This window comes from Bos indicus x Bos taurus, chromosome 8, assembly GCF_003369695.1.
Source record: "Bos indicus x Bos taurus breed Angus x Brahman F1 hybrid chromosome 8, Bos_hybrid_MaternalHap_v2.0, whole genome shotgun sequence".
NCBI classification, from domain to species: domain Eukaryota; kingdom Metazoa; phylum Chordata; class Mammalia; order Artiodactyla; family Bovidae; genus Bos; species Bos indicus x Bos taurus.
This window is the reverse complement of record NC_040083.1, coordinates 55,375,168-55,403,046: the sequence shown is the minus strand read 5'-3', so window position 1 is coordinate 55,403,046 and position 27,879 is coordinate 55,375,168. Positions and strand designations below refer to the sequence as shown.

Here is a 27,879-nt window from a genome sequence, read left to right as displayed (position 1 = left end):
ACCGTTTTAAGCCCTTTAAGTGTCCTCAGCGGTACTTGAGCAAATTACTAAAGAAAATCTAATGTAGCAAGGCTTGGGTCCTCCTGTAGGCTTGCTCAATAATGCTGAAATAATTGGGCACTCTGCGCACGTTTAGTGATGCTCGAATGAAAAGCTAGAGGCCTGCCCTTGTACTCTTCTCCAGCGGCCGCCTCTGTGTTGTGACAGGTTTATCTGAGTGGGACTGTGATGCATGCACCAGTAACTGTGCTGACAAGAGTTTAAAGTCATTTTTACCAGCACACACTGGCAACACATGGAGAAAGCCCTCAAGAGGCTGGAAAGGGAGTGCTTGACCTCCGCCCAAGCAAAGCAAGGATTCGGGAACCTCAGTGGGTAGCCCTCCCTGCCTCTTCCAAGGGGGAGGAGCGGGGCTCGGTTAAGTTAAGCATGTCCCTCAACAGGAGTCCCGTCAACTCTGCTTAACAACGTTCTGTCAGAACATGTGTTGAGAAACTCTTAGACTAACTTCTGTAGTGATTACATTTTAATTAATACCTTGAGAATCACTTTTCAGGCCTATCCTATAATACCTAAACAGTCTTCTCTATAATTTTCTTTCCAAGCAGGACTGCACAAAATAGCTTTCTCAAAAATGTGTGGGGTGGCACCTTCTGCTTCCCTTCACTGGTAAGGATGATCTTAAAAGTACTTCAGCAGTTGTGACCAAAAAATATGAGCACAAAATATTTTCTAAACATATGGAAAAAAGGTCTATGAAGAAACAAGGCCTTTAGGTAAACATATGGCAAATTTATTTCAAAACCTTGTTCTACTGAAATAGCCAGAAAATTGCTCCAATTCACTTTCTTCTCTAAATCTTCTAATACTTCCTTGTGTGCACAGGATGGGCACGTAGCCACTTTCTGTCTCAGATGAAGAGTCCAGTCAGCAAGCATTTATTAAGAGCCTGCATATTGCCTAGAGAATCCCATGGACTAAGGAGCCTGGTGGGCTACAGTCCATGGGCTCACAAAGACTCGGACACGACTGAGTGACTAACACTTTCACTTTATGTCCTCTTACCACCTTTCCTAGGCTCTAAGCTTTGTGAGAATCCGCATCTGACACACAGCCTAGCTAACTGCAGACACTGAGAGGTTCACATAGTATCTGAGCAATTAAAAATGTTTATTTCATTATAAAACATTAAAAACAAACAAATCCTAAGCTAAAAGCAATGTCTCAGTTGCCCAAGTGTTTCACTTTTCTTTTTGTCTCAAAGGACCAAAAATAAGCGCTTCATTTTCCCATTCAACCAGAACTTTCCAAAAGTGAAAAATATATACCCCTAGTCTGCAGCACATGCGATTCACAGTGAAGGCTCACCTGTGCTCTATTCTATCTCATAATAGCTCTAACACTGGTGGTCTGCTCTTCTCCACTGTGCCTGTCTTAGGAGAGAGGGGATCCCTTTTGCCTTCCAAGGCTCAGACTCCTCGCCTTCACCTGCCATCTCTTTTCTTCCCTCTCCCTTTGCTGCTCCATCGATTCTCCAACTCTCTGCTGCTGGTTCTGTCAATGATCTTGTTCTGCTGCTTGCAAGCATCATCTCTAGCATTTTAACACCTATCTAACACTAAAAGATCTTGAAGTAGCACTTTTTCAGGAGGGGAAAAAACACTATATTTTAATCACTTTTTGTGTTCTCCACTGCCCCAAACAAAATATCTTCCATATAACTGGCAGTGAATAAATGTTTATTAAATTTAAATAACCTTCCTTTACTCTCTTCAGCTAGGTCTGTAAGTATATATCCTTGTCTGTGCAGAGCCAAACATCTTTAAAAACTAGTGTCAACAACCCCCTCCTGTATACACACACACACCCCTTACTGCTTAATTCCCCATAATCTGGATTTCAGGCCCATCAATCTGAAAAACTGATGACCATTCAGATAGCAATTTTTCAAGGTTTCACAGTGGCTTTTCTCTCTGACATATCTACAGCCAGAGCCAGTATATCCTCCTCATGAGACTCTCCCCTACCTGCTTTGGAAACCCAAAGTGATCACTCAGTCTCTCTTTGTTACCTCTCTGAATGCTGTGAAATTTCCTTCTAGACTTCTCCTTCTGTTCACTATAGAGTCCCAAGCCTTTTGCTGCATTCCTACGCTCCAGTACCCCGGTGTAACTCCTCCCCATACAATTCTACTTGGCAGTCCAGCATTACCTGAAAAACTTTAACAAAACCTACCCCCTAAGTAACTTTCGCTGCCTCAAGTTACCAGTCACCACTCATTTGTTTTCCTTTTGTGTTTCTATATCCATCATCCTGGAATCCTGTCAATTCTCAGTCCCACCATATCAGTTAGACCCTCAGCACCCCATACTTTGATTAGTACAAATCTGCACTAGCTCATTTCGACTGCAGTGAACCCACAATGCATCATCACTGCCAATACTTTTTTCTTAATCCATGGCCGCTCCTGTCTCTTAGAACCACCTCTTCATTACTTATCAAAGTTGTACTCAGCTATCCTGCTCAGCTCATGTTTCACCGGTTCTGCAAAGGCCTCTCCAAACACACCTTGCGTCTACTATCTCATAGGACTCCCTCTATCATTCACTGGCACAGGCTGCCTCATAAAGGTACTGTTACTCATCTGCTTATGGAGAAGACGACCTTGACTTGTCAACAAGATTGTGACCTTCCAGGGAGAAGACAGAAGCCTCAGGACTCTGTACCCTGGCACCTGGCTCACCACTATTTAGTCATATGGCTGCATATTTAAAGTTTTGGGTAAATTAATTTTCAACTAAATATAGAGTTCCTATATATTCTCTACGCAACTTCTACTAATGCAAAAACGTCTTACATACCTGTACACTTTATCAAAACCAAAAATAAAAAAAAATTACATACCCAGAGAACTTATCAAAACTAAAAAATTAACATTGTACATTACTATTAATCTAACACAGAATTCATTCTGATTTCTCTAGCTTTCCATTAATGTCATTTTTCTGTTCCAGAACGCCACACTGCCCTGAGGTTTTAATTTTTCACTTGTTTTTACAACAAAATTATAAAGTCTTTTCAAAGATTTCATGAATGACAACATCCAGATTATAATCGTAATGTTGAATAGATTATGCCTTGAATTTAGGAGAGAAAAAAATGAGAGGGGGCTACCCATAAACCCATTTTGTAAGTCATCCATTATACATACAAAATTTTAAACAAACAAGAACACTCAGGGCATCCTATAGAAAGGAGCTATTTTTAGCAAGTGTTTAAAATATAAAACTATAAAATAAAAATGAGGTTAAATTACCAAAAGATGGATGATAAAAATGTAAGACAGATATACTGAAATACTTTAGTAGGTTTTTAAATGTTTACATCAATAAAAGAAATCACTTTCTATATTCAGTGGTCATTTTTAAGCTTCTTTGTAAGTCTCTCCCTAGAAACTAGCCTAGCAGTAGAGTGACAGGTATAATTGATAATGATTCCCAGTTAGTCAATAAAACCAATGTATTAGTGACCATCTTTAAATAAAAACACCACTCTAATCACAAAGCAACAGGGTAAAAAAAAAATGTTTATAAGGAAAAAATAAAAAACAAACAAAAAAAGAGCAGGGAATACACTATAGTGCCACTTGAACATTAAAATAATATATACTCTATGTAACCATAACTGAAAAACACTGACAAAGATATACATATTGGAAAAATTCTTCTGGCTGTGCCTCCTTGGCCGTCACTATCTTGGGTGCCTTATTTAAAAAAGAAAACACTCTCTTATCTCAAACCACAACACAAAATAAAAATCTTTTTTTTTTCTTTTCCCTTGATAGGCCATTCAAGAGAATAAACACTAAAATGGAGTGAACGTTAAGCTTAAGCAAATAAGTACTCCATCAGGATAATTAATTTAATTGTGAAAAAGAGCCAGTAATTATTTCTGAAAATATATAGCAATGAGGTAGTAGATACAGCCTCAATTCTGTTAACAGTTTTTACTGAAGTTTCTGAAACAAAGAATTATCTCCTCACATATTCAAGTTTGGAATGAGGGCAAAAAAAGAACTACTAACGGATCAAGTTCAGAGGAAATGTCTTTCTGCCAGCAAAAAAAGAAATTCTTTTTAATCAAATGTCCCCAATTCCTTGACCAATCCCTGAGCAAGAGCAGTGTGAGTGTAGAGGTTCAGTCTACACAAATCCCTGGCAACTCTAGACAACTCCAACTGGAAACCAAGCAGAGGTTTTCTTGTCCAGCACCTCTCACTCTATAATTCTACCAACAGGAAAATCCTGCAGAGATTAAAAAATAAAAAACAACAACTTTCTTAGAAGTAATGACACCCTAGTAGCAATGACCACACTTGGTGCCATATCTTGGCTTCTTTAAATAAACAAACAAACAAAAAAAGGTGAGCCTGCTCCATCCTTGCCAGAAAGTAAGATTAACAGGTATGACAAACAGGACAACGGGTCAACTCGAAGGGGTGCTCACTGGCAAAACTCGAGACAATTCAAGCATCATGAAGAATAAAAACTGTAATAGATTACAACATAATTTTAAAAACAGTTGCCAGGATTAGACTCCATGGTACCCCCAAGAAAACAGGCGTACCAATGGGTCATGAGGCCAAGAATCAGAGAAGAGTTCTCAGGACCACAACCATGCTTCCAACCAGTTGGCCAAGTTGGGTGCACTGAACATGTGTGCCCCGACCCAACCAGAAGACCTGATTCTATGAGGAAAATAAGAAAGGGACCAGACACAGGAACTGGGCAAGAGAAGGCAACAAACTCTGAAATAAAGCGGCAAGCACAGAAAACGCCTGAGACTGGGCTGGTATCTATACTCCCTGGGTTGTGAAGATGCCCTTTAGTAGGAACCCTATCTGTGGGGGCTGAGATGAGTCTGAGAAAGGAAATCCTGGATGATATGTAAGGAGGCACCATAATGAAGGGACATCAGAGCCACTCAGCTAGAATCTTTATCATCTCTGTGAGCAAGAGCAGGTCACTTCATGACCTCAAGTTTCTTTATGTAAAATGTGGGAAAAGGTATAAAACCTACCTCTCCAAGGCTGCTGGGAAAATTTTATAAGATTGAGCATATAAAACCCTTAGCATGATGCCCAATAAATGATTGCTTCTATCATTGGAAAAAAGTATCCAAAAGTCTATATTTACACACCTACTCACTCACTCACACTGGGAAGGAGCAAGGGGGAAGGCAGGAAAGAATATTATTTTAAAAGGAAAAGAATTTAGAATTTACCACCTCATTACTCCAAATCTATTCACAGCATCAAGAAACACTAAAACCACTGGGTGAAATGTTGCTGGGGAACAGGTTATTCAGTGTCAAAGGATATCCGCACAGATGATTAGCTTCAACAATAATGTGATACAACTGGGAAATACACAACATCAGTCAGGGAGTGTTTTCACTAAAAATACTTAACCTGAATCTAGGTGGCTCAGATGGTAAAGAATCTGCCTGCAATGCAGGAGATTCTGGTTCGACTCCTGGGTCGGGAAGATCCCATGGAGAAGAAAGTGGCAACCCACTCCAGTATTCTTGCCTAGATAGTCCCATGGACAGGAGTCTGGCAGGCAGCAGTCCATGGGATGGCAAAGAGTTGGACACAACAGAGCAACTAACACTTTCACTTTCAAACATGAGAAAACAACCGCACAAGTCCAGATTGTAGGGCATTCCATAAGACCGTCATTTTGAAGATTCCAGGTCAAAGTCATAAAGTGAAATGTTTGGGAACTGTTTCTCAGCAGCGTGAGAGAAGACTGAAGAGACAGCACAACAAAAGCACTCCTGTACGTGCAGAACAGATTGAGGGACAATTGCTGAGAAGAAAGATGTGGTATCAAGGACATTTTCTGGACAAATGTGAATATGAACTATACACTCCATAGATGGATGTCTTAACTCTATCATGCTCATGCTGGAAAACTACAGGAGATGCACACTGATGTATTACGGGGTGAATATTATCAAGTCTTCCTCTTTCAAACAATTCAGCACACACAAAATATAAGTCTTCTGTCTGCATGCATACACGTACAAAGCAAAAGTGACAAAATGTTAATTGGTGAATCTAGGTCTTGCCTGGAGAATCCCAGGGACGGGGGAACCCGGTGGGCTGCCGTCTGTGGGGTCGCAGAGTCGGACACAACTGAAGCGACTTAGCAGCAGCAGCAGGTCTAGGTGATGAGTTGTTGCTGTTGTTTAGTTGCTAAGTTATATCTGACTCTTTTGCAACCCTATCAACTGTAGCTTCTCTGTCCATGGGATTTCCCAGGCAAGAATACTAGAGTGGGTTGCCACTTTCTTCTCCAGGGAATCTTCCTGATCTAGGGATCAAACCCACATCTCCTGCACTACAGGTGAATTCTTTATCACTGAGTCACCTGGGAAGCCCAGGTGATGAGTACACTTTGTTTTACGGTTCTTTCCACTCCCCTGTAGTTGTAGAGGTGGGGAAAACAGGATGCACCCTTCTAGCCAGAAAACTGGGAGTTCCTGCTCTGAACAAATCTCTCTAGCAAAAGCTAGAATATAAAAAAGAACAAAGGAAGGAAATTTACAATCTAAGCTTATTCCTTCTTGATGATTTAAAACATGAGATTTACTGCAGGGGAAAGATGGGCATTTACAGTAACCTAAGAAAGATTATCACTGCAAGGCTAAGTTTCTCACACCAAAACCACAGATCTCGCTTGTCCTCAAAATCTCTGAATGACCTTTAAGGGGAAAACAGGTAACAAGTAAAGAAGAAAATTCCATGAGTCCTGTTCCAAGGATTCTACTGTCTTAACTTGCAGTTTTAACTCAACAAAGTAATAACAGTGAGAAAAGGAAAGGAAAAAAAACTTGAATTGTTATATTAACTTCCCCATTAGAAATCCTATTAGAATTTTTTTTTTTCTGAATTGATCCACAGTTTACTAGGAAAAGTATTTCTAAGCAAATCAATAATTGAAATAAAATTTCCTGGAGGTTTTTGTTTATAAACTACTTAAAGAAGTTTTTGAAGAGATTTTATATATGCACAATGGAATATTACTCAGCTATTAAGAAGAATGCATTTAACGAATCAGTGCCAATGAGGTGGATGAAACTGGAGCCTATTATACACAGAAAAGTCAGAAAGAAAAACACCAATACAGTATATTAACGCATATATATGGAATTTAGAAAGATGGTAATGATGACCCTATATGCGAGACAGCAAAAGAGACACAGATATAAAGAACAGACTTTTGGACTCTGGGAGAAGGTGAGTGGGATGATTTGAGAGAATAGCACTGAAACATGTATATTACCATATGTGAAACAGACCACCAGTCCAGATTCGATGCATGAGACAGGGCGCTCAGGACCAGTGCACTGAGATGACCCTGAGGGATGGGATGGGGAGGGAGGTGGGAGCGGGGTGCAGGATGGGGGACACATATACACCCATGGCTGATTCATGTCAATGTATGGCAAAAACCACTACAATACTGTAATTAGCCTCCAATTAAAATAAATTTTTTAAAAAAGAATTTTTTGAAAAGATTTTAATACATTATCTTACTTAAACCAATGCTTCCATTTTGTGTTGGAATCAAGCCAAGGGATCCTGCTTAGACAAGTTTTCTTTGTTACTTTACAGTATTTTTTAAAAGTAAAGTTGTATCTGAAAAGCCTATCTACTTTAGATTTTTCAGTAACCCTGAAGTTGCCCTTAGAACTTCAGATGACAGATTAGTTGCTTTCCAACATTTCTGACCACAACTAGTGTGTGTGCATGCTGTACATCTGCACAGAATACACAAGAAAATGAAACAACAGTTTAACAAATGCCAAATACTATGTGTGGCACACTTCTGTATTTTCTATTCGCTTCTTTTTCTAAATAAAAAATGTTCACTACTGATTTCACTACTTAGTCAATCTAGGAACTGTAATTTGAACAACACTGAACCAGGCTGTGATACTGAGATTTACCATAAGAAACATATATTTGGTCTTAGTTACACTTCCAGACACAGAGCTCCAAAAATCCTTGGGATTTCCAAAGCAAAGAGAGCAATAAAAGGTGCTTTTTGTTAGGTTAATGAGGTGACTTTTGGAGGGCTCTTAGGGGTGGGAGCTGGTTGCTAAGGGAACCAGCCACTTAACTGAAGGTTGGACCTTTCAGTCTCAGCCACCAGACCTTCAAGGAGAGAGGGGAGAGTAGCTGGAACTGAAGTTAGTCACCAGTGCACTGCCACTGATTTGGGCCAACTATGCATATGTAATGAAACCTCCAGAACAACCAAAGGACAAGGTTTGGAAAGCTACCAGTCTGGTGAAACACTGGGAGATGTGGGGAAGAGCAGAGCACTTGGAAAGTGCGTGGAGGCTCTGCGCCCCTCCCCCATGTCTTGCTCTGTGCATCTCTTCCATGTGACTGTTCCTCAGTTACATCCTTTTATTAAAAAATGGGTGATTTGGTATGTTAGGGCTTCCCAGGGGGCACAGTGGTAAAGAATCTGCCTGCAGGAGATCCAAAAGATACAGGTTTAATCCCCGGGTTGGGAAGATCCCCAGGAGAAGGAAATGACAACTGATTCCAGTATTCTTACCTAGAAAACTCCATGGATAGAGAACCCTGGAGGGCTACACTCCAGGGGGTCAAAAAGAGTCAGACTTAACTGAGCAACTGAGCACACACACTATTTGGTAAGTTAAATGTTTCTCCGAGTTCTGTGAGCTGCTGTGGCTAATTAATTAAACTAAATGAGGAGATTGTTAAAAACACAGAATAATCTAGATTTAGGGCTGGTGTCTAAGGTGTAGGGAGTAGGGGCATTCTTGTGCGGCTGGCCCTTAGCCTGTGGGGTGTGATGCTATCTCCAGATGAACTGTACGACACACCCAGCTGGTGAACTGCTTGGCCATCTGACAAACTAAACCACACTGAAACTGGGTGCAGAATTCTACAGGCCAATACCTGCACATGTGGGCCTAATTGTAGAGTACAGAACACAAGTCCTCACCATCCAGCCCAGTGAAGTACCTGCTGCCCCAACAGGGCCTTCCCTCGCTAGGGAGTTCTTAACATAATTGCTAAGTAACGGTTCATTCGTAAGAATTAGAAACAGCCCCTTTGAGGAAGTGACCTTAGAACTAAGACTTGAAGGATGAGAACGAGAGCATCTTGCAGAGAGCGGAGAGAAGAGAATCTGAGATGAGAGGAAACAGCTGCCAAGGTCCAGAACTGGAAAGAAGCCTGTGGTGACAAAGGAAGAAAAGGAAGTCTGGTGGGAACCCAGTGAGCAAGGAGGAAGTGGGGCTGGATGCAACATTATGGGAATCAGATAATAGACACAAAGGGCTTCACACTTTCACTTAAGAATAATGAGAGCTTTAAGCAGTAATGAGTCTGTTTTGTAAAGTTTGAACTTTTAGCTTGTCCATAACTGGTATAAGGTGGATAACTGTATGTGTTAACCTCTTAAACCTAGATAACTGTATGGTTAGCCTCATCTCACTTTCTGGCTTATATTTTCATTTTCTTTAAAACATCTTCTGATGAATAGATACTTTAACTGAGTAATATCTTTTCCTTATGGTTTGAGCTTTCTGTGACCTATTAAGAAATCCTTCTCTATCCCAAGATAAAAAGTCTTCTTGGGTGTTTTAAAGTTCTGTCTTTTTATATTTTTCAGGTAGACTTCTGCATATAATGAAACAGGTGGATCCAATTTCATTTTTTTCCCCACAAAAATAACCAATTAACCCCCTAGTGTCCATCTTTTTCCCTATTGATCTGCCTGCCTGTCTGGCATATATAATTGGAACAATTTCTGAGTACTTTACTCTGCTTCATTGGTCTATATTAAGACATAGAAAAACTTCTATTTCTGCGTTTTGACTGTGCCAAAGCCTTTGACTGCATGGATCACAATAAACTGTGGAAAATTCTGAAAGAGATGGGAATACCAAACAACCTGACCTGCCTCTTGAGAAATCTGTATGCAGGTCAGGAAGCAACAGTTAGAACTGGACATGGAACAACAGACTGGTTCCAAACAGAAAAAGGAGTATGTCAAGGCTGTATATTGTCACCCAGTATTATTTAACTTATATGCAGAGTACATCATGAGAAACGCTGGGCTGGAAGAAGCACAAGCTGGAATCAAGATTGCCGGGAGAAATATCAATAACCTCAAATATGCAGGTGACACCACCCTTATGGCAGAAAGTGAAGAAGAACTGAAGAGTCTTGTGATGAAAGTGAAAGAGGAGAGTGAAAAAGTTGGCTTAAAACTCAACATTCAGAAAATTAAGATCATGGCATCCAGTCCCATGACTTCATGGGAAATAGATGGGGAAACAATGGAAATAGTGACAGACTTTATTTTCTTGGGCTCCAAAATCACTGAAGATGGTGACTGTAGCCATGAAATTAAAAGACACTTACTCCTTGGAAGGAAAGTTATGACCAACCTAGACAGCATATTAAAAAGCAGAGACATTACTTTGCCAACAAAGGTCCATCTAGTCAAGGCTATGGTTTTTCAAGTAGTCATGTATGGATGTGAGAGTTGGATTATAAAGAAAGCTGAGTGCCGAAGAATTGATGCTTTTGAACATGGTGTTGGAGAAGCCTTTTGAGAGTCCCTTGAACTGCAAGGAGATCCAACAAGTCCTTCCTAAAGGAGATCAATCCTGAGTGTTCATTAGTGATGCTGAAGCTGAAACTCCAATACTTTGGCCACCTAATGCGAAGAACTGACTCACCTGAAAAGACCCTGATGCTGGGAAAGATTGAAGGTGGGAGGACAAGGGGACGAAAGAGGATGAGAGGGTTGGATGGCATCACGGATTTAATGGACATGAGTCTGGGTGGACTCCGGGAGTTGGTAATGGACAGGGAAGCCTGGGGTGCTGCAGTCCATGGGGTTGCAAAGAGTCAGACACAACTGAGTGACTAAACTGAACTGAATAGGCATTCTGAGCTAGAGTATTATATAACCTAAACATTCATAATGGTATGTGGAGACTAGGTCTGACAGTGGCCAGGATATAAGGAGAGATCAGCAAGAAGGTAATAAAGGGATTCAAAGCAAAAAATGATGATGATTTGGATTAGGGTTGTAGCAGTACAAGTGGCAAAGAGAAGAAGGACTTAAGATCTATTCTGGAGATGGCACTAAAAGACACGGTTATGGAAGGAGAAGGCCTCCCTGGTGGCTCAACTGGTAAAGAACCGACCTGGCCATGCAGGACATGCCAAGAGACGCAGGTTCGATCCCTGGGTCAGGCAACCCACTCCAGTTATTTTTGCCTAGAAAATTCCTTGGACAGAGTAGCCTGGCAGACTACAGTCCATGGGGTTGCAAAGAGTCAGACATGACTGATCAAGCATGCACAAACACACGGAAAGAGAAGGGGAAGAGAAATTCAAGATACCTTGCAAAGAGATGCAGAGAATGCTCAGTTGTGTACGGCTCTTTGCAACCCCATGGACCCACCAGGCTCCGCTCTCCAGGAATTTTTCAGGCAAAAATATTAGAGTGGGCTGCCATTTCCTACTCCAGGGAATCTTCCTGACCCAGGTATCGAACCAGCGTCTTTTGTTGTCTCCTGCACTGGCAGGCAGATTCTTTACCACTGTGCCACCTGGGCTTCCAAAGCAAAGACAGGCCCCAAGCAACTGGGTAGATGGTTGTACTATTTATTCACATGGGTCAGAAGAGAGGAGAAATGAGCCTGTAAGTACAATCTTTGTAATTTTTAATTAATATCTTTATAGAGTAGTTTTAGGTTCACAGTTATAGCTTTTTTAAGATTAGAAAAGTTTTATGTATAATGTGAAAAAGCAGAATGGAAAGAAACTTAAAGTAGCATATAATCATACCACCCAAAGGAAACTATAATGTTAACGAGTCCATCTAGCATTTTTTCAATGCATATATAAGCATTTTAAACAAAAATATCATGCTACCTATAGTTTAAAATGATTATTTTCCTACTCAGTGTATCAGAGAACATTTTCCCAAGCCTCTAAATAATGCTTTGACTACATCACTTGTAATGGCTGTATAGTACATGCCATTGTATAGGTATTAGAGTTCATTTAAGTGGTCCCCCAACTGGTTAAAGGTTAGGCTGCCAATTCTGTCTGATATGTATGGAGAGTCACCATGGTTCAACAGTATATCAGTTAAGACAGTTCCTCTGCAAATTATAGACCACCCAGATAAAAGTGACCTAATAATAGGGGTTTTTATTTCTCACATAACAAGTTTAGGGTTGGCTGAATGATAGCAATATCAAGGCTCTGGGTCAACATCTCTGGTTTTCCTGATCCCTCTCACATGCCATTTCCCCCAAAATGGCTGCTGCAGCACTGAACATTAACTGGCCCTTTCACAACCAAGGTAAAGCAGAGAAAAAGGGCAATTTTCTCTTTATGGGTCTTTCTGTTGACGAGGGGGGGGGGGGAAAAAAAAAGGCATCTCTTTACATCTCATTGCCTTGGACAGGGTTAATGCCCCACAGCTCATCTGTGAGGAAGGCTGGATGGAGCACCTGGATGTTTTAGCTTCCAAGAGTAGGAGGCAGGTTCAGCCTGAAGAAACAACCAAAAAAGTTGCCTTGACATTATCTTTGCTTGTAGACCATTTGAGGATACAAGCTTGAAAGAAACCTCAAAACAACGTTTCAGTTTTCAATCCAGGTAGACAGCAGCCTGAATTGTACTCCTGCCCTCAATAGTTTCTTTTCTCAGGTATTAACTGTGTCCATAAATTGCTTTGGGTCAACCTAGAGCAACATCTGGGGAAATAAAAAAAATATATACACATGACTGCCACTTTGCTATGGGATCACAATGGCCCTGGCCCTGTCAGTCACAGAAGACAACCTGGGCACTGAGATAAACTCTCCCCCCTTTACTTGAATCTGTCAAGGGAAAAAAATCCAGGAGACTCACAAAACAGAATAGCCACGGAGCTGCCTTAAAAAGGATGAAAAAAAGTGCCATTAAGTTTTACTTAAAAGCTTTAGGGGATAGGATTAGCTCTAGGCCTTGCTTATTAGATCAACATCATCATTTAAGTTTGCAATATTACTAGATCTAGTGAAGCAGTTTTTCCCAAGTAGGATGGATAAAATTTTTCTCAAGATGGAGAAATGAGAGAAAAAGTACACAGTTTCTCATAAAGGAATGAGAAAATTTCAAAAATAGGAGTCCCCCAACTCTCCCAGCAAACTCTATACATTCTAAGTTACTTATATCCCCCTTACTGGCTTCCCAGGTATCTCAAATGGTAAAGAAATCTGCCTGCAAAATGGGAGACCTGGGTTCAATACCTGGGTCAGGAAGATCCACTGGAGAAGGGCATGGAAACCCACTCTGGTATTCTTGCCTGGAGAATCCAGAGACAGAGGAGTCTGGTGGGCTACAGTCCATGGGGTCACAAAGAGTCAGACTAAGGGACCAACACACACACACTACTGGCCCAGCCCTCTGCTATGGTCCTCCAGAAGTTATCCCCCTCCCTCACCCACTACTTCCTCTAATGAGCTACTTGTAAGGCTTTTGCTTTCACTGGTTAACTGCTATCCTAATTGGTATCCCCATGTGCTTGATTTATAACTTTGCATAAACATGATTTACCAATCTATGGATCTAGCCATCCCATGAAATCACAAGCACAGGGATCAAGAGGCAGGGACCAGTTCTTAGTCATCATTGAGCCTCAGAACTTTAAAAGATGCCTGTATGAACAGGAGACTAATAAAGTAGTCTCAAAGATTTACATGCCTGCATTTTCTTTTGATATAGTTATGTGAAGGTAGCTGCTGGCTCCAGATAATCCCTCCTAATAAAAAAAAAATCCCAAGCAGTCATTATCATTAGTTATTCAAGATTAAGTGTTTAATGTGGTTAACTTATTTTCCACAATACCTATGACAATATCAACACAATGCAGGGTTTTTGTTTTTTTTTTACCCACCAATAGTTTAAGAAACTCACTCATCCCCTGGGCACTATTTAGAAACAAATTCAGTGTAACTTCTGATTTACAAGTTTCTGAACAATTATGCAGCAATGTCTCCTTATGATGCTCTAGACAACTGCCTTCTGTCTACACTCTTGCCAAAAAAGTACAGTACTGTATCAGGCTCTTGTGCAGTTTTTGATTCTTGCTAAGGCATAGGCTCAAACATTTTTTGTGTCGTTAAAGACTTCTTGTGAACCTAAGACAAAAATTTCTTCTCTGGACAATGTACGTCTTTCACAACCCCCAACACACAATTTTGCCAGTGCTTCAGGGAGCTAATGGAAAGCTTGATAGCCAAGCATGAAATCCAAGATGCAAAGACCCAGGTTAAAAATACTTGTCTTGGTAGTGGTGTTTATGAAAACTTTTATTCTTATATATGACACTAAGTTACAACACCCGATGTTGTAGATGTCGTAGATAAGCTGACCACCTGATGTGAAGAGCTGACTCATTTGAAAAGACCCCAATGCTGGGAAAGATTGAGGGCGGGAGGACAAGAGGATGACAGAGGATGAGATGGTTGGATGGCATCACCAACTCAATGGACATGAGTCTGTGTAAACTCCAGGAGTTGGTGATGGACAGGGAGGCCTGGCGTGCTGAAGTTCATGGGGTCGCAAAGAGTCGGGACACGACTGAGCGACTGAACTGAAACTGAAGTTACAACAGACATGAAGAAACATAGTATGAGTCAGGAGTATTCAACCAATATGTGGAACTACACACACTTCAACTTAGCCTAACCAATCAGTATGGATATCAGGCACACCAGATTTCACTTTCCTCATTGAGGTCTGGACACTAAACACTGGACAATACTATACTGGATCTCAAGATAAAGAGCCTATTGATCCCAGAGTCAAAGAACAGCGTTGAGAGAACGAATAAGGGACAAGTGTAACAAAATGGTTAAATGGGTGCGTTCTGAAATCAGTCTAAGTTTGGTCCCCAGTTCTGCCACTTCCTCCCTGTGTGGCCTTCAGAAAACTACTCACCCCTTCAGAGCTTCAGTTTCATTATTTGTAAAGCTAGGACAATAATACTCCCTTCCACTTGGAGTGGCTATGAAGCTTAAACAAAATCATGTCTGCAAATGCTAAGCACAGTACTGACACAAAGCAAACACTCCATAAATGCTTATTTGTAATTACCCTTTGAGGAAGAAGAACATAAGGATAGGCATGTAAATCTAGAGAAATAGCTGACACAGAAGTCCCGCAAGTTCTAAAATAAAAATGTCACAGTCATCAAAACCAACAGGCTTACAAACCGTACAATGTTAGAAAACTGGACAGTACTTTTGTGGCTACTATCTCCAGCCCTGAATTCTATAGTTTTCATCTATAGGATGAAAATACTCTTAAATGCCTAAGATTCCCTACAAGTGACACACAGGATTATGTATTTCTAATGAGTCCATACTCCCTTCTTCTCAATCTTGGCTCAATATTATGGGGCAAAAACCCAAAATGCTAGGTCAAAATAGAATATTTGCTTATTTAACAAATATTTACTAAACAGTTATTAAATAAACAAATTATTGCATGTTTACTGAACAATTATGAGTATCATACAAATATTTATTGAAAACAATGAGCTCCATATTGTTCTAGGCACCATGACTATAAAAGGGAACAAGATCCCACCTGCCAGTGAAGGGAAATTCACAAATACACATGAACAAATAAATGGTAAAAGTTTTGAGGAAAATAAAAACAGGCTACTTTACAGAGAATGAATTGGGTGTGAAAGAGCTACTAAAGTTTGCCAGCTAGGCAAGTCCTTTCTCAGGAGGTAACATTTAAGCTGAGATTTTAAAGAGGAGCATGAGGAAGACCATGTCAAGACATGGAAGAAGGGGTTTCTAGAAGGTAGAAGAGCTGATGCACGATCACTCAGTCAGGAAGATGCCTGGGGTGGCCAGGGATGGAAGAAAGAGACCAAAGGGGCTGAAAGAAGTCACATGAAGAGAGTGAAGAGTATGTGAAATAGAAGAGGTGGGTGAAAAGCCAGCTCACACAGAGACTTGCAGGCCATGGTAAGAAATTCAGACTTCACTCTAACCAAAATAAACAGCCATCAGAGACAAACTATAACCAGGGAGCAATAAGATCCAATTAATATTTTAGAAAAAGACCACTCTGGCTGCTGTGTGCAGGAGGAAGAAGACAAAGACAGATGCACAAACAAGAAACCCGATCAAGAGGAAGTTGTAGGAGACCAGCACAAGTACAGCACAGACCTGTCCTCCCCCTGGGGACAGGGGGAGATGGCCGAAGTAGGCATCTTAGAGAGAAAAGTCTAGAGGCAAAACAGACACCATCTTTAAAATGAGGTAAAGTTGTGCTATTGAGCTTAGATTCTTCGCATTCATCCATCAGCCAGTCTCTTGGATACTGACAGTTAAGGACTAGAGTTCTGAGGGGTACTGGGAAAGAAGGCAATCAAGAAAAAAAGAACACAAAAAAACACAAAATGGACTAGGGAATTATCAATCATCAAATCTACAGAAATCAAGACAGTGTGTCATGACTGGCAAAAGAAACCCCAAAAAAGACACCCAGTCTAATAGAACAAAATAAGAGTCCAGAAAATGCACCCACACGATACAGTCAATAGATTTTCGAAAAATGGTGTGGGAACAATTGAATTAAATATTCATCTAGGGAAAAGAAAAAGAAAAGAAACTCAACCCAAATCCCCATATCTTACACCATAAACAAAATTTAACTAAAACTGGATCATGGTTCTAAAAGTAAAACTTTTACAAGAAAATATAAGAGAAAAATGTTTGTGGCCTTGGGTGAGGCAAAAGGTACTGAGAAACAACATCAAAAGTTAAGACTCATTAAAAAAAAGTCATAAATTAGACAATGTTAAAAACTCCTGCTCTTCAACAGACATAAAAAAAATTAAAGGATGACTACAGATTGGGAGAAAATGTTTGAAAAATACATAAAGTACTTATGTTGAATAATTTTAAAAAACCTCATTAATGATTAAAAAAACAGACTGAAGAAAAACAGACAAAGATGTGAACAGATACTTATCAAAGAAGATACAGAGATGGCAAATAAGCACAAGACACTCAACATCTTTAGCTATTAGGGAAATGCACAAAAACACAAGTACTACTATATACCTATCGGAAATGTCTAAAAATGCCCCAAAGCTATACCAAGTGCTAAAGAATGTGGAGCAAAGGTTCTTTCATACATATTAGTGAGAGAAAAACAGAATGGTCATTTGGGGAAACTGTGTCAAGTTACAAGAACAAGACCATGTCAGTTACTTTAAACATATATTAACCACGACAACTTCTGGGGAAAACAACAAAATTTACAAAACTCTGTATGTTAATTTATTAGCACTCCATCCACAATCACCAAACCCTGGAGATAAGCCAACTGTCCCTTTCAAGGGATGAGTGGCTAAAACAAAGTGGTATATTCATACAATGGAATATTATTCAGCTATACAAACGAACTAACTGCCAATATAGGAAACCACACAGACAAATCTCCAATGTATTTTGCTAAGTGAAAATGAAAACTCAAAAGGCTACATAGTGCATAATTTCATTTATATGACAGTATCAAAAAGGATCATTTTGGGAGGGAAAAAGCCATCATGGGCAGTTGCCAGAAGTAGGGTAGGGAAAAGGACTGACCACAAAAAACAAGGGGATTTGGGATGGCAGAGCAAGGCAGGAGAGAAATATTCTGTATCTTGATTGGGATTTGGGATGGCAGAGCAAGGCAGGAGAGAAATATTCTGTATCTTGATAGTGGTGGTCGTCACATGACTGTACTGGATTGTCAAAATGCATAAAACTATAACCTTTAAAGGGTAAATTCTACTTTATGTAAATTGTACCTTGATAAATATTTTAAAGTATACATAATAATGAGTAAGTAATGCTCTGTATTTCAAATATTTAAAAAAAATACAAATTTATAAATAAATGCAGCCTAGTTTTTACCATGTTTTCTATTACTTGTTTCTCTATTTTGCTGTCCTTGGACATTAACATTTTATCGAAATTAAAATGTGCTAATAAAAATTGATTTACATGTGGTAAAATGTGAAACCAAAAAGTTTACAAATACCAAAATGTTAGTAAGATGATTTAAATGTAATCTGAGGATCTTTTCGGAACATGTTTCATAAAACATTTAAAATACTCAAAGTAAAAATGAAATGTGCCTCTTTGATAGGCTGCAACGAATGAACAACTTGATGTAATGATTAAATTATTCTTGCTGCTGCTGCTGCTAAGTCGCTTCAGTCATGTCCGACTCTGTGCGACCCCAGAGAAGGCAGTCCACCAGACTCCCCTGTCCCTGGGATTCTCCAGGCAAGAACACTAGAGTGGGTTGCTATTTCCTTCTCCAATGCATGAAAGTGGAAAGTGAAAGTGAAGTCACTCAGTCGTGTCTGACTCTTAGCGATCCCACGGACTGCAGCCTACCAGGCTCCTCCATCCATGGGATTTTCCAGGCAAGAGTACTGGAGTGGGGTGCCATTGCCTTCTCCGAAATTATTCTTACTAGTCTATAAAAGGTTTCCATCTTTTCATAAAAGTCCTTAAAAGTAAGATCACAAATGTATTTTTAAGTAGATTGATATCCTAGAGAGCTTTGAGGAGGACACACACCAACCATCCTTAAAACTTAGTCTAAGGCATCTATCCTCTAATTGCCTGTTTGGTGGGGAGCCTGTCTTCTCTCTCCCAGCTCTGAAGACACAAGGCAGGCTGGGTCTATGAGGGAAAAGGTCTGGCTACATGGGAGTTAGCTGGTGATGCTGTTTGTAGAAACATTACTGGGAAGAAGTCAGTAAGAGAACTAGAAAAGCAGAAGCAAAACTTGGTAAGGGGAGGAGGAGACCCAGGGTGGAGAGAGGCTTCACTCTCGGTTCAGACGGTAAAGATTCTTCTGCAGTGAAGGAGACCCTGGTTCAATCCCTGGGTTGGGAAGATACCCTGGAGAAGGGAATGGCCACCCACTCCAGTATTCTTGCCTGGAGAATTCCATGGACAGAGAAGCCCACCAGGCCATAGTCCCTGGGATAGCAAAGAGCTGGACATGACCAAGCAACTAACACTTTCACTTCTCAACCAATACAAAAAGGAATAACAATGTGCAAGCTTGCAAGTTGCCTTGAGTGAAATCTTTTCTGTGTAACAGTTCCACCTAGTCCTCTGGACCCCAACACAGGCTCAACCTGCTGTGCACTGGTGTAAATGAAAGGCAGACAGGTCACTCCACCTTCTTCTAGTGAAAGCCAAAGCCCACGTGCTTTAAGCTAAGTCACATGTACCCACCCAGACACACTCTGCAGCTCCTCTAACACTGTTTGCCTAACTCTACCTGGAGCTACGGAAATGCATTTATTAGGGGAAAGGAGGGAGTGAAGGGCTTCTCTTGCAACAAGAGCAGAATAGTAGCATGTCAGGTTAGCAACAAATAAAAACAAAACTGACAAACTTCTAGAAATTTCTTCCAGAGAAGCTTTGTAACAGAAATCAACAGAGTGCATATCATAAACACAAATCAGAAATTTTGTTCCTTATCTAGGTTTTTTAGAGAGTTCTGAAGTAGAGACAGAGTTTTAAAATTACTTAAATATATGAGTCTTTGTTATGAAAGGAAATTACTGCCTCTTAGAGCCTCATCAAATTATAGCACAAAGATTAGATTATAGCTACATCACTCAGTAACACAATCCCCTGGATCCACAATAAATGAACAAGTTTAAAAAAAAAAAAGTGAAAGCAGACATACCAATATAAGAGGGAGAAATGTGTAGAATAACGTTAAAACTGCTTTTTTTGACTCAGATACAATCATGTTTATCATGCTTTGTGAAAGCAGGTAAGCAAAGCCCTACAACTGCAGAAGACCAACCCCCTACCCCCAACCTTAATCCCATCAATCTGTGTACATCAGGTAGCCAATGGCCAGCACTTTTGTAAAGACTTTAAGCTCCAGGTACACTGTCGAGTAATGACAAAGCTAGAATAACAATCTCTGATAAAACACAAATCTATTTTATAGCTTGTTTTTAAGTTTATTCCATATTATGTACATTTGGAAAATACCCAACAGTAACCAGATAGGAGAATAACAAGAAAGCGAAGCTCATTGAAAAGTAGCTTTCAGTTATTGTCAGTTCATTGAAAAGTAGTCATTTAAAAAATAAGGTAAAAGCTGAGATGTTAAAAAAAAAAGTTTCATGCATAGAACTCACATCAGAAAACAAACTACGACTGTGGCACTTGAGTTCAATTGCCTGCCTATACCAGAAAGCCCCCTTAAAGAGGTTGAGACCTATGAGGTCAAATACTGAGCTTCTTAGATCCCCCAGGAAAGGCATGGCTGCATCTGGAGAAGTGATTTCAGAACAGGAGTGGCTCTGGGGAAAGTGATCAGGGAAAGAGGGAACCTTAAAACAAGGTAGTCAATCACTACTTCAGGCAACTGAGCTCCATCCAGCTGGAACCCTCAGTGAAGGAATATATGCAAAACGCACTTCAAAATCACCCAACTAATGGAGAGGAGGGAAGCACTCCACTGAGTCTGGGACGATCCCATAGTGGGAAGAAACTCCTTCACACTCACAGGCAGAAGTGAAAAGTGGATTCCCCACAGTAAGGACTCGGGAAACACAAGAGCCTCCCAGGCAGCTGAGGAGAGGTGTTGCCAAGCCACAGAAAAAAACCTGTAATGGGAATGACGAGAGAAAGGTAGATAAGGAGAGTATGAGGGTAAGGTGGGCCCAGGAAGGATAACAACGCTTCCGCATTGCAGAGATACCTGCGCCCAAAGGGTTAACAGCATAACCGCTGCAAGTTTAACAATACCCCTGGAAAGCCCTTTATTAGCAAACACAGAAGAGAAAAAGTACAGCTCTCAGATACTTCAAACTTCTCAAATTTTGTGCTATTGGAGACTGTGATGTAAAGGAGGGGAAAACACATATACACATTTTTAATATATACACATATTCCTATCTATCAGGGCGGTTTTTGCCTAATGGCTAATTAGTTTATAAAAACAACAAGGGAAACTATCATAATGGTGGATCTAAATGTCTCTGAAACTTAAAATGGCTGTTTTTAAATGTATAATGGAAAAAGAAGGACATACCATTTTAAAACTGTCATACTGCAAGATGTCGTGCCATAATGCCAATCTGAAATGCATATAGGGGTGGGTGTGTGTGTGTAATTTAAGAGCCAATCATATGACAAGGACAATAAAACAAAATGCTAAGATGAAGGGGGAAAAAAACCCCAAGGGTATTGTCTTTATTTTTTTTTTAACTAACTCAAATACATAGGATGGTAAAGGCAGAGTCATTTAAATCATTTCCTTAGTAATACAAGTAATATTTAAATAGATTTAATAGTGCTGCTCCAAACCAATGAATTATGGGTTTAAAACCTATTAAAATGTAATGTTTTTTTCCTAAGCTGAGAGGAGAGAGATTTAAATCCACTGAATTTTAATATTTCAGCTTGAGCTGCAGGAGGTAGAGAAAGTCCAAATGAACTATTCCATCAGCACCATTCAAGCATGAACATTTTAATCAGTTTTACTTCCTTGGAGTTCTCTAACACAGTTTACGCTGTCATTCTGAAAGCACTTAACACAGAGAGTGTGAAAAACCACCAAGGCTTGTTATTGCCTTCACAATTGATGGCAAATAATTTTGCAGACTTCCTATCATTAAAATGTCACTGCTAAAAATTGAGGTTCAGCATTTCTTGTGCTAAACTGCATTTTCCTACAACACCCATGGCATACCTGTTCTTAAGGATTTTTTAAGGGGGTGTGCTTTTTTAAAAAAATGCATATTTACATCATTTCTTTGCTCAAAGAGGTTAAGAAAGTGGAGGAAGGAATCCAGAGGAACCCCATTTCCTATTTTTACAGGCCAAACATTTTCTTTTCCAATGTCCATACTGACAAAACTTTTTTTCTTAATGGTAGTTTCTTTGGTGAAATTCTTATGAGGCTCCAACTTAGCCTCCTTTATTATTCACACAGCATGTGCTGATTATATAGTGTAATGGATTTAAAAAATATTTTAAGATAGTCAGATGACTCAATTTAATAATACAGGAAATGAAAACATCATTTCTAATTAGATCATATTACTGATTTAAAACTACAGTTTGTGTGTTGTTCCAACAGTGTGATCTTATAGAGATTCTAATTTAAAAACACAGTGGCTAGCAGGACACATGACATGATTTAACTCGATACAGAACATTCCCACAGCCCGTTTGGAGGAGCTCTGGGAAAGCTTCGAGGAAATGTGAAAAAACGAACAATTCAAAGCAAAACAGGAAATATTAACTATAGAAAGCAACACAGGCCTTTCCCTGGGTTTTTTTCCTTATAAATAAAAGACAAATGATATTTAACTTATTTCAATCTATCAACAGTTTTAAACTGAACATGACCTGTGAAAGAAATCATTATAACTGTGTTTCATTCCATTAAACACAACTAGCTTATTGTCAAGAGAACAAGCCGCCTCTCCAGGTTTCAGGCTCACTTCAGCTTTTTGCATTTAAACTGCATGGATCACTGGTTTGGCTCATTTACCAACGAAGGTAGAATAATATTGCAGAGTTAAAAAGGTGCTTCATCAGATTTCATTAAATTGGGGAACATTTGCACTTGTCTGGATGGTGTGCCTACATATAAAACAGATACGCATGCAGTGGCAAATAAATGAAGGTCTGCAGGGGCTTAGATGGGTCTTTGCCTCTCAGGAGGGAAATTTCCCTTGGTGCAGAAAATCACTGTTGACTACCTAAAAAATTAAGTCACAAAAATCTAAAACTGACCCCTCATCACTTTTGGCAGCAGGTCAAAATATCACCACCTCACAACACAGCTATGCCTAATGGGGCACAGAACAGCAGGTGCATTTAAAGGTACACAATGTTGTAACTCTGAAAGGTACTGGACACAAGGCAATTAAGAAGTGCTGAAACAAAGAAAAAGAACAGCACAGAACAGCCACAGAAATGCATCAGGTGAGCTGGTTGTGATGGGGCTCTTCCCTTTGCACTTGGTTTGTGATTTCCCAAAACTGCTGGTTTTGTTTTTCTATTTCGGCAATCTGTTTTTCAGAATAGTCAGATTACGTGATTTTGATTCCATTTTCAGCTCAGATACGAATAATTTGGAATTGCCACCAAATCCAGACTACAGCACACACTGCTTTGACAGCATGCAGCTCTACTGAATTAGTTCTTCAAATAAGTTTTTAGGTCACCAAATTAAATTAGCTTTAATAATTAAACCCATATATGCACAATATGTCTGTCAGTTACTCAGCTACAGTCTAATAAATCATCTTCTGCCTGAGAAAAGGCAATCTGCCATCCCATTCAAAACAAAGTATGTAAAAATGAAATAGATATAATAAACAGTGTTAAAAATATATCTGATGTGACAAAAGAAAGGGAACTTGTTCTGCTTTTATATCTTCCCTCATATCTTTAAGCAACATCCAACACAAAACAATGCACTTTTGATTTAGATTAATCTCGCCACTGTACAGACAGTAACTAATAAGACTCAAAAAGAAACAAAAAAACATTCCAGAAAAGGCTGTCCACCAGACATGAGATAGGCCAGCTACCTGTATTTCAGAAGTTCATATAAAAATAAACACCACACCAGAAATGACCCAGGAGGCTCTCTTATGGGTCCTCACCCACACATTCTCTCCTTCAACAGGAGACAGGATAGCAGGTGGGAAAAGTAGGTTCTATGCCGAGTGACCTTGAGAGATTTGGTAACCGAACTATATCCCAACAGGAACACAACAAGTGCTTCAAGCAAACACAGCTGGTATGAACATATACGCTAATGTGAAAATTCAAGCTCTCTCAGTGTTTAAAAAGAAAATTATTACACTGCCGTTCTCTGGAATTTCTGGAAATAAAAACTAATTGTGAAATGTATTCATCTCTCATCTCTCCCCTACCCCCGGGACACAGAAAATGTACAAGAAAGGAGTCTCTACATGGCTTGTTGTGATTCATCCTCTTCTTTCCAAGGGGCACTTCCAAGGAAATAAAGGTTACTCTTCTCCATTTACTATGCCTTCTAATCTATTACCAGTATTTTCTTGTGGTCAGAGGGACACAAAATAGAGCTCAAAATAGCCCATTAAAAAACAAGTTGCAATCAGACTATAGTTCCACCACCATCGGCAGCCATCCCAGAGTTCTGATTTCCTTGTTAAAAGACAGAGGCATAATTGAAGCAATATCTTCACTTCAGATTGATTATCAGGCGACCCTTATCCGCATCTTCACTCAGCAATTTGAATTTTAATGAAAGTAAATGGAATAATTAGCATTTCAAAGTGTGTTTGATACACTGAGGGCAAAAAAAGAGAAAAGACTTTTGTGTATAATCTATACACGAGAAAGTATTGGGGCGGGGGCAGGGGGCAGAAAGAGGAAAGTACAGTTGACATGTCTTCATTAAAACAACCTACAGAACCACTTCTAACAGCTGCATAAACAGAGATGTGAATATTGTGCTTTTTTCAGCTAGGATTTCTTGCCTTTCTAAGTTTTAGCACCTTTTTTTATTACTGGTTACCTTAACTGAGGAGAACAAAAATGTAAGTGGAATTGGAGTAACTGCTCTAACCCATGAATTCCAGCAGGATTTCTAAGCAATGTTACTGGTACTATGAGGGATTTTCCAAACGGGCCGCTGATTTTGCAAAAAGCTATATAGTCATCTATCATTTTTACTACAAATGGACACTAGTCTAAGAACCACTCATCAAAGGGGAGGAAGAATAGCAGAGAGATGTGAAAATGTATATTTTATTTCACTAAACATGATATTAAGACAATCTATATTTGAGGAAAGATAAAAGAAATCAGGTCATTTTAACATTAGGGCAATCTGTGTCTTTTGACTGGCAATAGGCTAGTGACAGAGGCTGATTGCGAAGGAAAGAAATACTATGAAAAAGAACTACTCAGTCTCCCTAGGGGAAGAATTTTCAGGAACATGTCAATTGGAATTGGTGAGAATGTGTCCAGAGTTTCTGAGGTAGCCATCAAACTTTGTGAGATTGAAGGCAAAGTGCTCCATTTCACTGTGTGATCCTCTACTGCCTTTTGCCTCTTCAATTGAACAAAATTTAAAGAGAGAGCGAGAGAGAGCCAGTGACAAACACTAAGATGATCAGAGCTAAAATGGAAAGGCCACGTACCCCAATGATGGCGTTCAGTTCTGCCATGGTCACCTGCTTGGCCCGTTCCACAGCCTGCACCACTTGTTGCTGGTGCTATAAATGAAGATCAGAAACAGAATACAATTATTTGTTTTCTGGTCAGTCAAGAACAGCTTTTCCTAACATGTCCTCTAACTTTAATTACATGCAAAACAGGATTCAGGGGGTCTCCATATTCAAATAAAAGCCCCGAGTGGTGGAAGACTAACTGTCTAGGGTACCTCTGTTTCTACAAAGCTAAGGAGTAACTGGACGTCCAATCGCAGGGATCGTCCCTGCGCCCCCATGAAGGATGCTCGCTTACAACTGATAGAAGCAGTTAAGTTGTACTTTCGAGTCAGTAGTACACTGTGACCCAACACCTTCCGATATAGTAACAAAACCAAACAACCCATCCCACCTGCTTTCTCTGTATCCCCTTACTCTCTGCCACCAACAAAAAATATGTTTTGAAAATATTTCCTATAAGCACTTATTTTTAAGTTTCCACCTGGTATTTGCTAGAGAAGACACTAGAAGGACACACAGACTTCAATGTTTGCTTCTTCTGTAAACGTGAAAAAGTGCTCATATTTTTACTTCTGCCAGGAAGGGCTGCATATTTAAAAGATATTAAAAATGTACAACTCTTGCCAACAGTAAAGTTTAAGGACTTCAGGTATTTCTTTTAAATGCAATAGGAAAACTAAAATCCTAAAGTTATTTTTCTTTTGAAAACTTAGGATGGAGAGTATAGGAAAATCCCTCTGACCACGATTCAACTCTAAAGAGAAAAAGCAATATCTGATTTTAGTAATTTTTCTAATATAAGAATAGTTAAATGGCGTAGAAGTCTCTGCCTGGAGGCACTCATAGCTGGACATACACAAGTACTTACACAAGTACCCCAAAATGTAAATATTATTCCCAACTAAATACACTTGAACACTCTAGTACATACTCAATTCAGTCTAAAATAGGTCTTTCGTGAATATTTTTCAACTCGGTTTAGTAAATGAAGAGCCAAAGACTGTGCTATGAAACAGGTACTCCTCTGTGTGGCTAGGGAGAGTCTTCTTTTGGTTGATTCCAGTTGAGAAATGTACTAATTTCTCTACTGATCTGAAGTGCATATGAAGCTCAGCTATCATACTACTTAATGCACAGAAAGAGCAAGGCCATCAGTTCTATGTAACCTACCTAATACTACATTCCAAAGTACCCAAACACACAGTTACTGGGATAAACTTGGTGACCACTATTTCCATCTCCCAGCTGAGTAGGGTGGTAGTGGGGGAGGTGACGTGCGAAAGGAAACTGCTTTAGTTTATCGACATGTGGTGTCTTCACTCTTGATTTCCTAATCTTTATTTTATGCCCATGAATAAAGCAAAGCAAGTTGTCAAATAATAGATCAGTGCATTATACCTTGATTCTTTTAATTACAAGAGTTTATTTCCAAATAAGAGCTTCAGAAGCAATTCCCCAAATCTTGATAGATATTTCCATCTATCTTTAAAATATTTGCCAAAGTGAAATAATTCACTTTCCTCTTTCTCTGAAAGTAAAAATCCTAAAGATTCATGAAAACACTAGAGGGAACAGAGAGGCATAAGTGATAAAAACGGCCAATCATAGTCATTCTCCTCTGAAGACTACCTGACCATATCATATATGTTTACTGAATGGCTTCCATGTGCCAAGCACAGAGCTCATATTTAGATTTAGGACAAATCTGGTTGTCAGCATAGTGAAAACTAGCAGCACTTGGAAAGTAGAAAAACCAAACAAACAAAAACCCTGCAGAAGATCCTGGGAATTAGCTAATACTCAAAGTGAACTTATGGACAAAAATTTTTATGGCATTTTTTACCTTTTACTTTCCAACACTCAACAATGGCTGCTCAAAACTTCCAAGAAACTGAAAGCCAAAGGAATACATGTACACTTATCCAACACACATATCTCATTCCATTCATGCACCCATTCGTTAAACTCAAGTTTTTAAAAGCTCTTACCCTGTGCCATTTCTGTACATTACTTAAACACTTCCATATACTGAAATATCATCTCCTTCACATTAAGTATTCAAAGAACAGTTCCATGAGAGAGAGATGCAGAAAATACATCTTGTTAGGGCCTTTCTACCATGAAGATTGCTCAACTCTTGCTTCATAAACTGGATTCCAACTGCCAAGATGAGCAGAGATGCCTTAGGCAGTGGGGGTATCTTTCTGACTTGGCATTAAAATCAGGTACATTTACTGAGAAAACCAGAAACACACCAGTGAACCATAACACTGACATCAGATGCTTTTATAGAAACTCTTGCTAAAGAGCTAAAATGACAATGGAAGTCATGATTCAGCTCCTTCCTTTTCTATCATGGCAATGGCCATGGGCTAATACCACAACTGAACTTTACCTGTAGTTCAGGATTTTACTTCCCTATTTCTGCTTACAACTGTGAATCATATGGCACTTAAGGACTTTTTCAACAGGGGCTCCCTAAGACAAAGAATGCACCCTCCCTTGTGAG

At 39.6% G+C, this 27,879-nt stretch overlaps 1 protein-coding gene across 10 annotated transcripts in view; it reads right to left on the bottom strand.

The window, feature by feature from the left end:
* Positions 1 to 27,879, bottom strand: part of TLE4 (TLE family member 4, transcriptional corepressor) — a 154,920-nt gene that overhangs the window by 75,308 nt on the left and 51,733 nt on the right. For 7 of the 10 annotated variants that reach the window (XM_027549525.1, XM_027549528.1, XM_027549529.1 and 4 more), the window contains one exon: positions 25,341 to 25,415. The exons of the other annotated variants lie outside the window; for them this stretch is intronic. In XM_027549525.1, the coding sequence (XP_027405326.1) occupies positions 25,341 to 25,415 (75 nt within the window). The remainder of the gene's footprint in view (positions 1 to 25,340; positions 25,416 to 27,879) is intronic. 10 annotated transcript variants of the gene reach the window in all.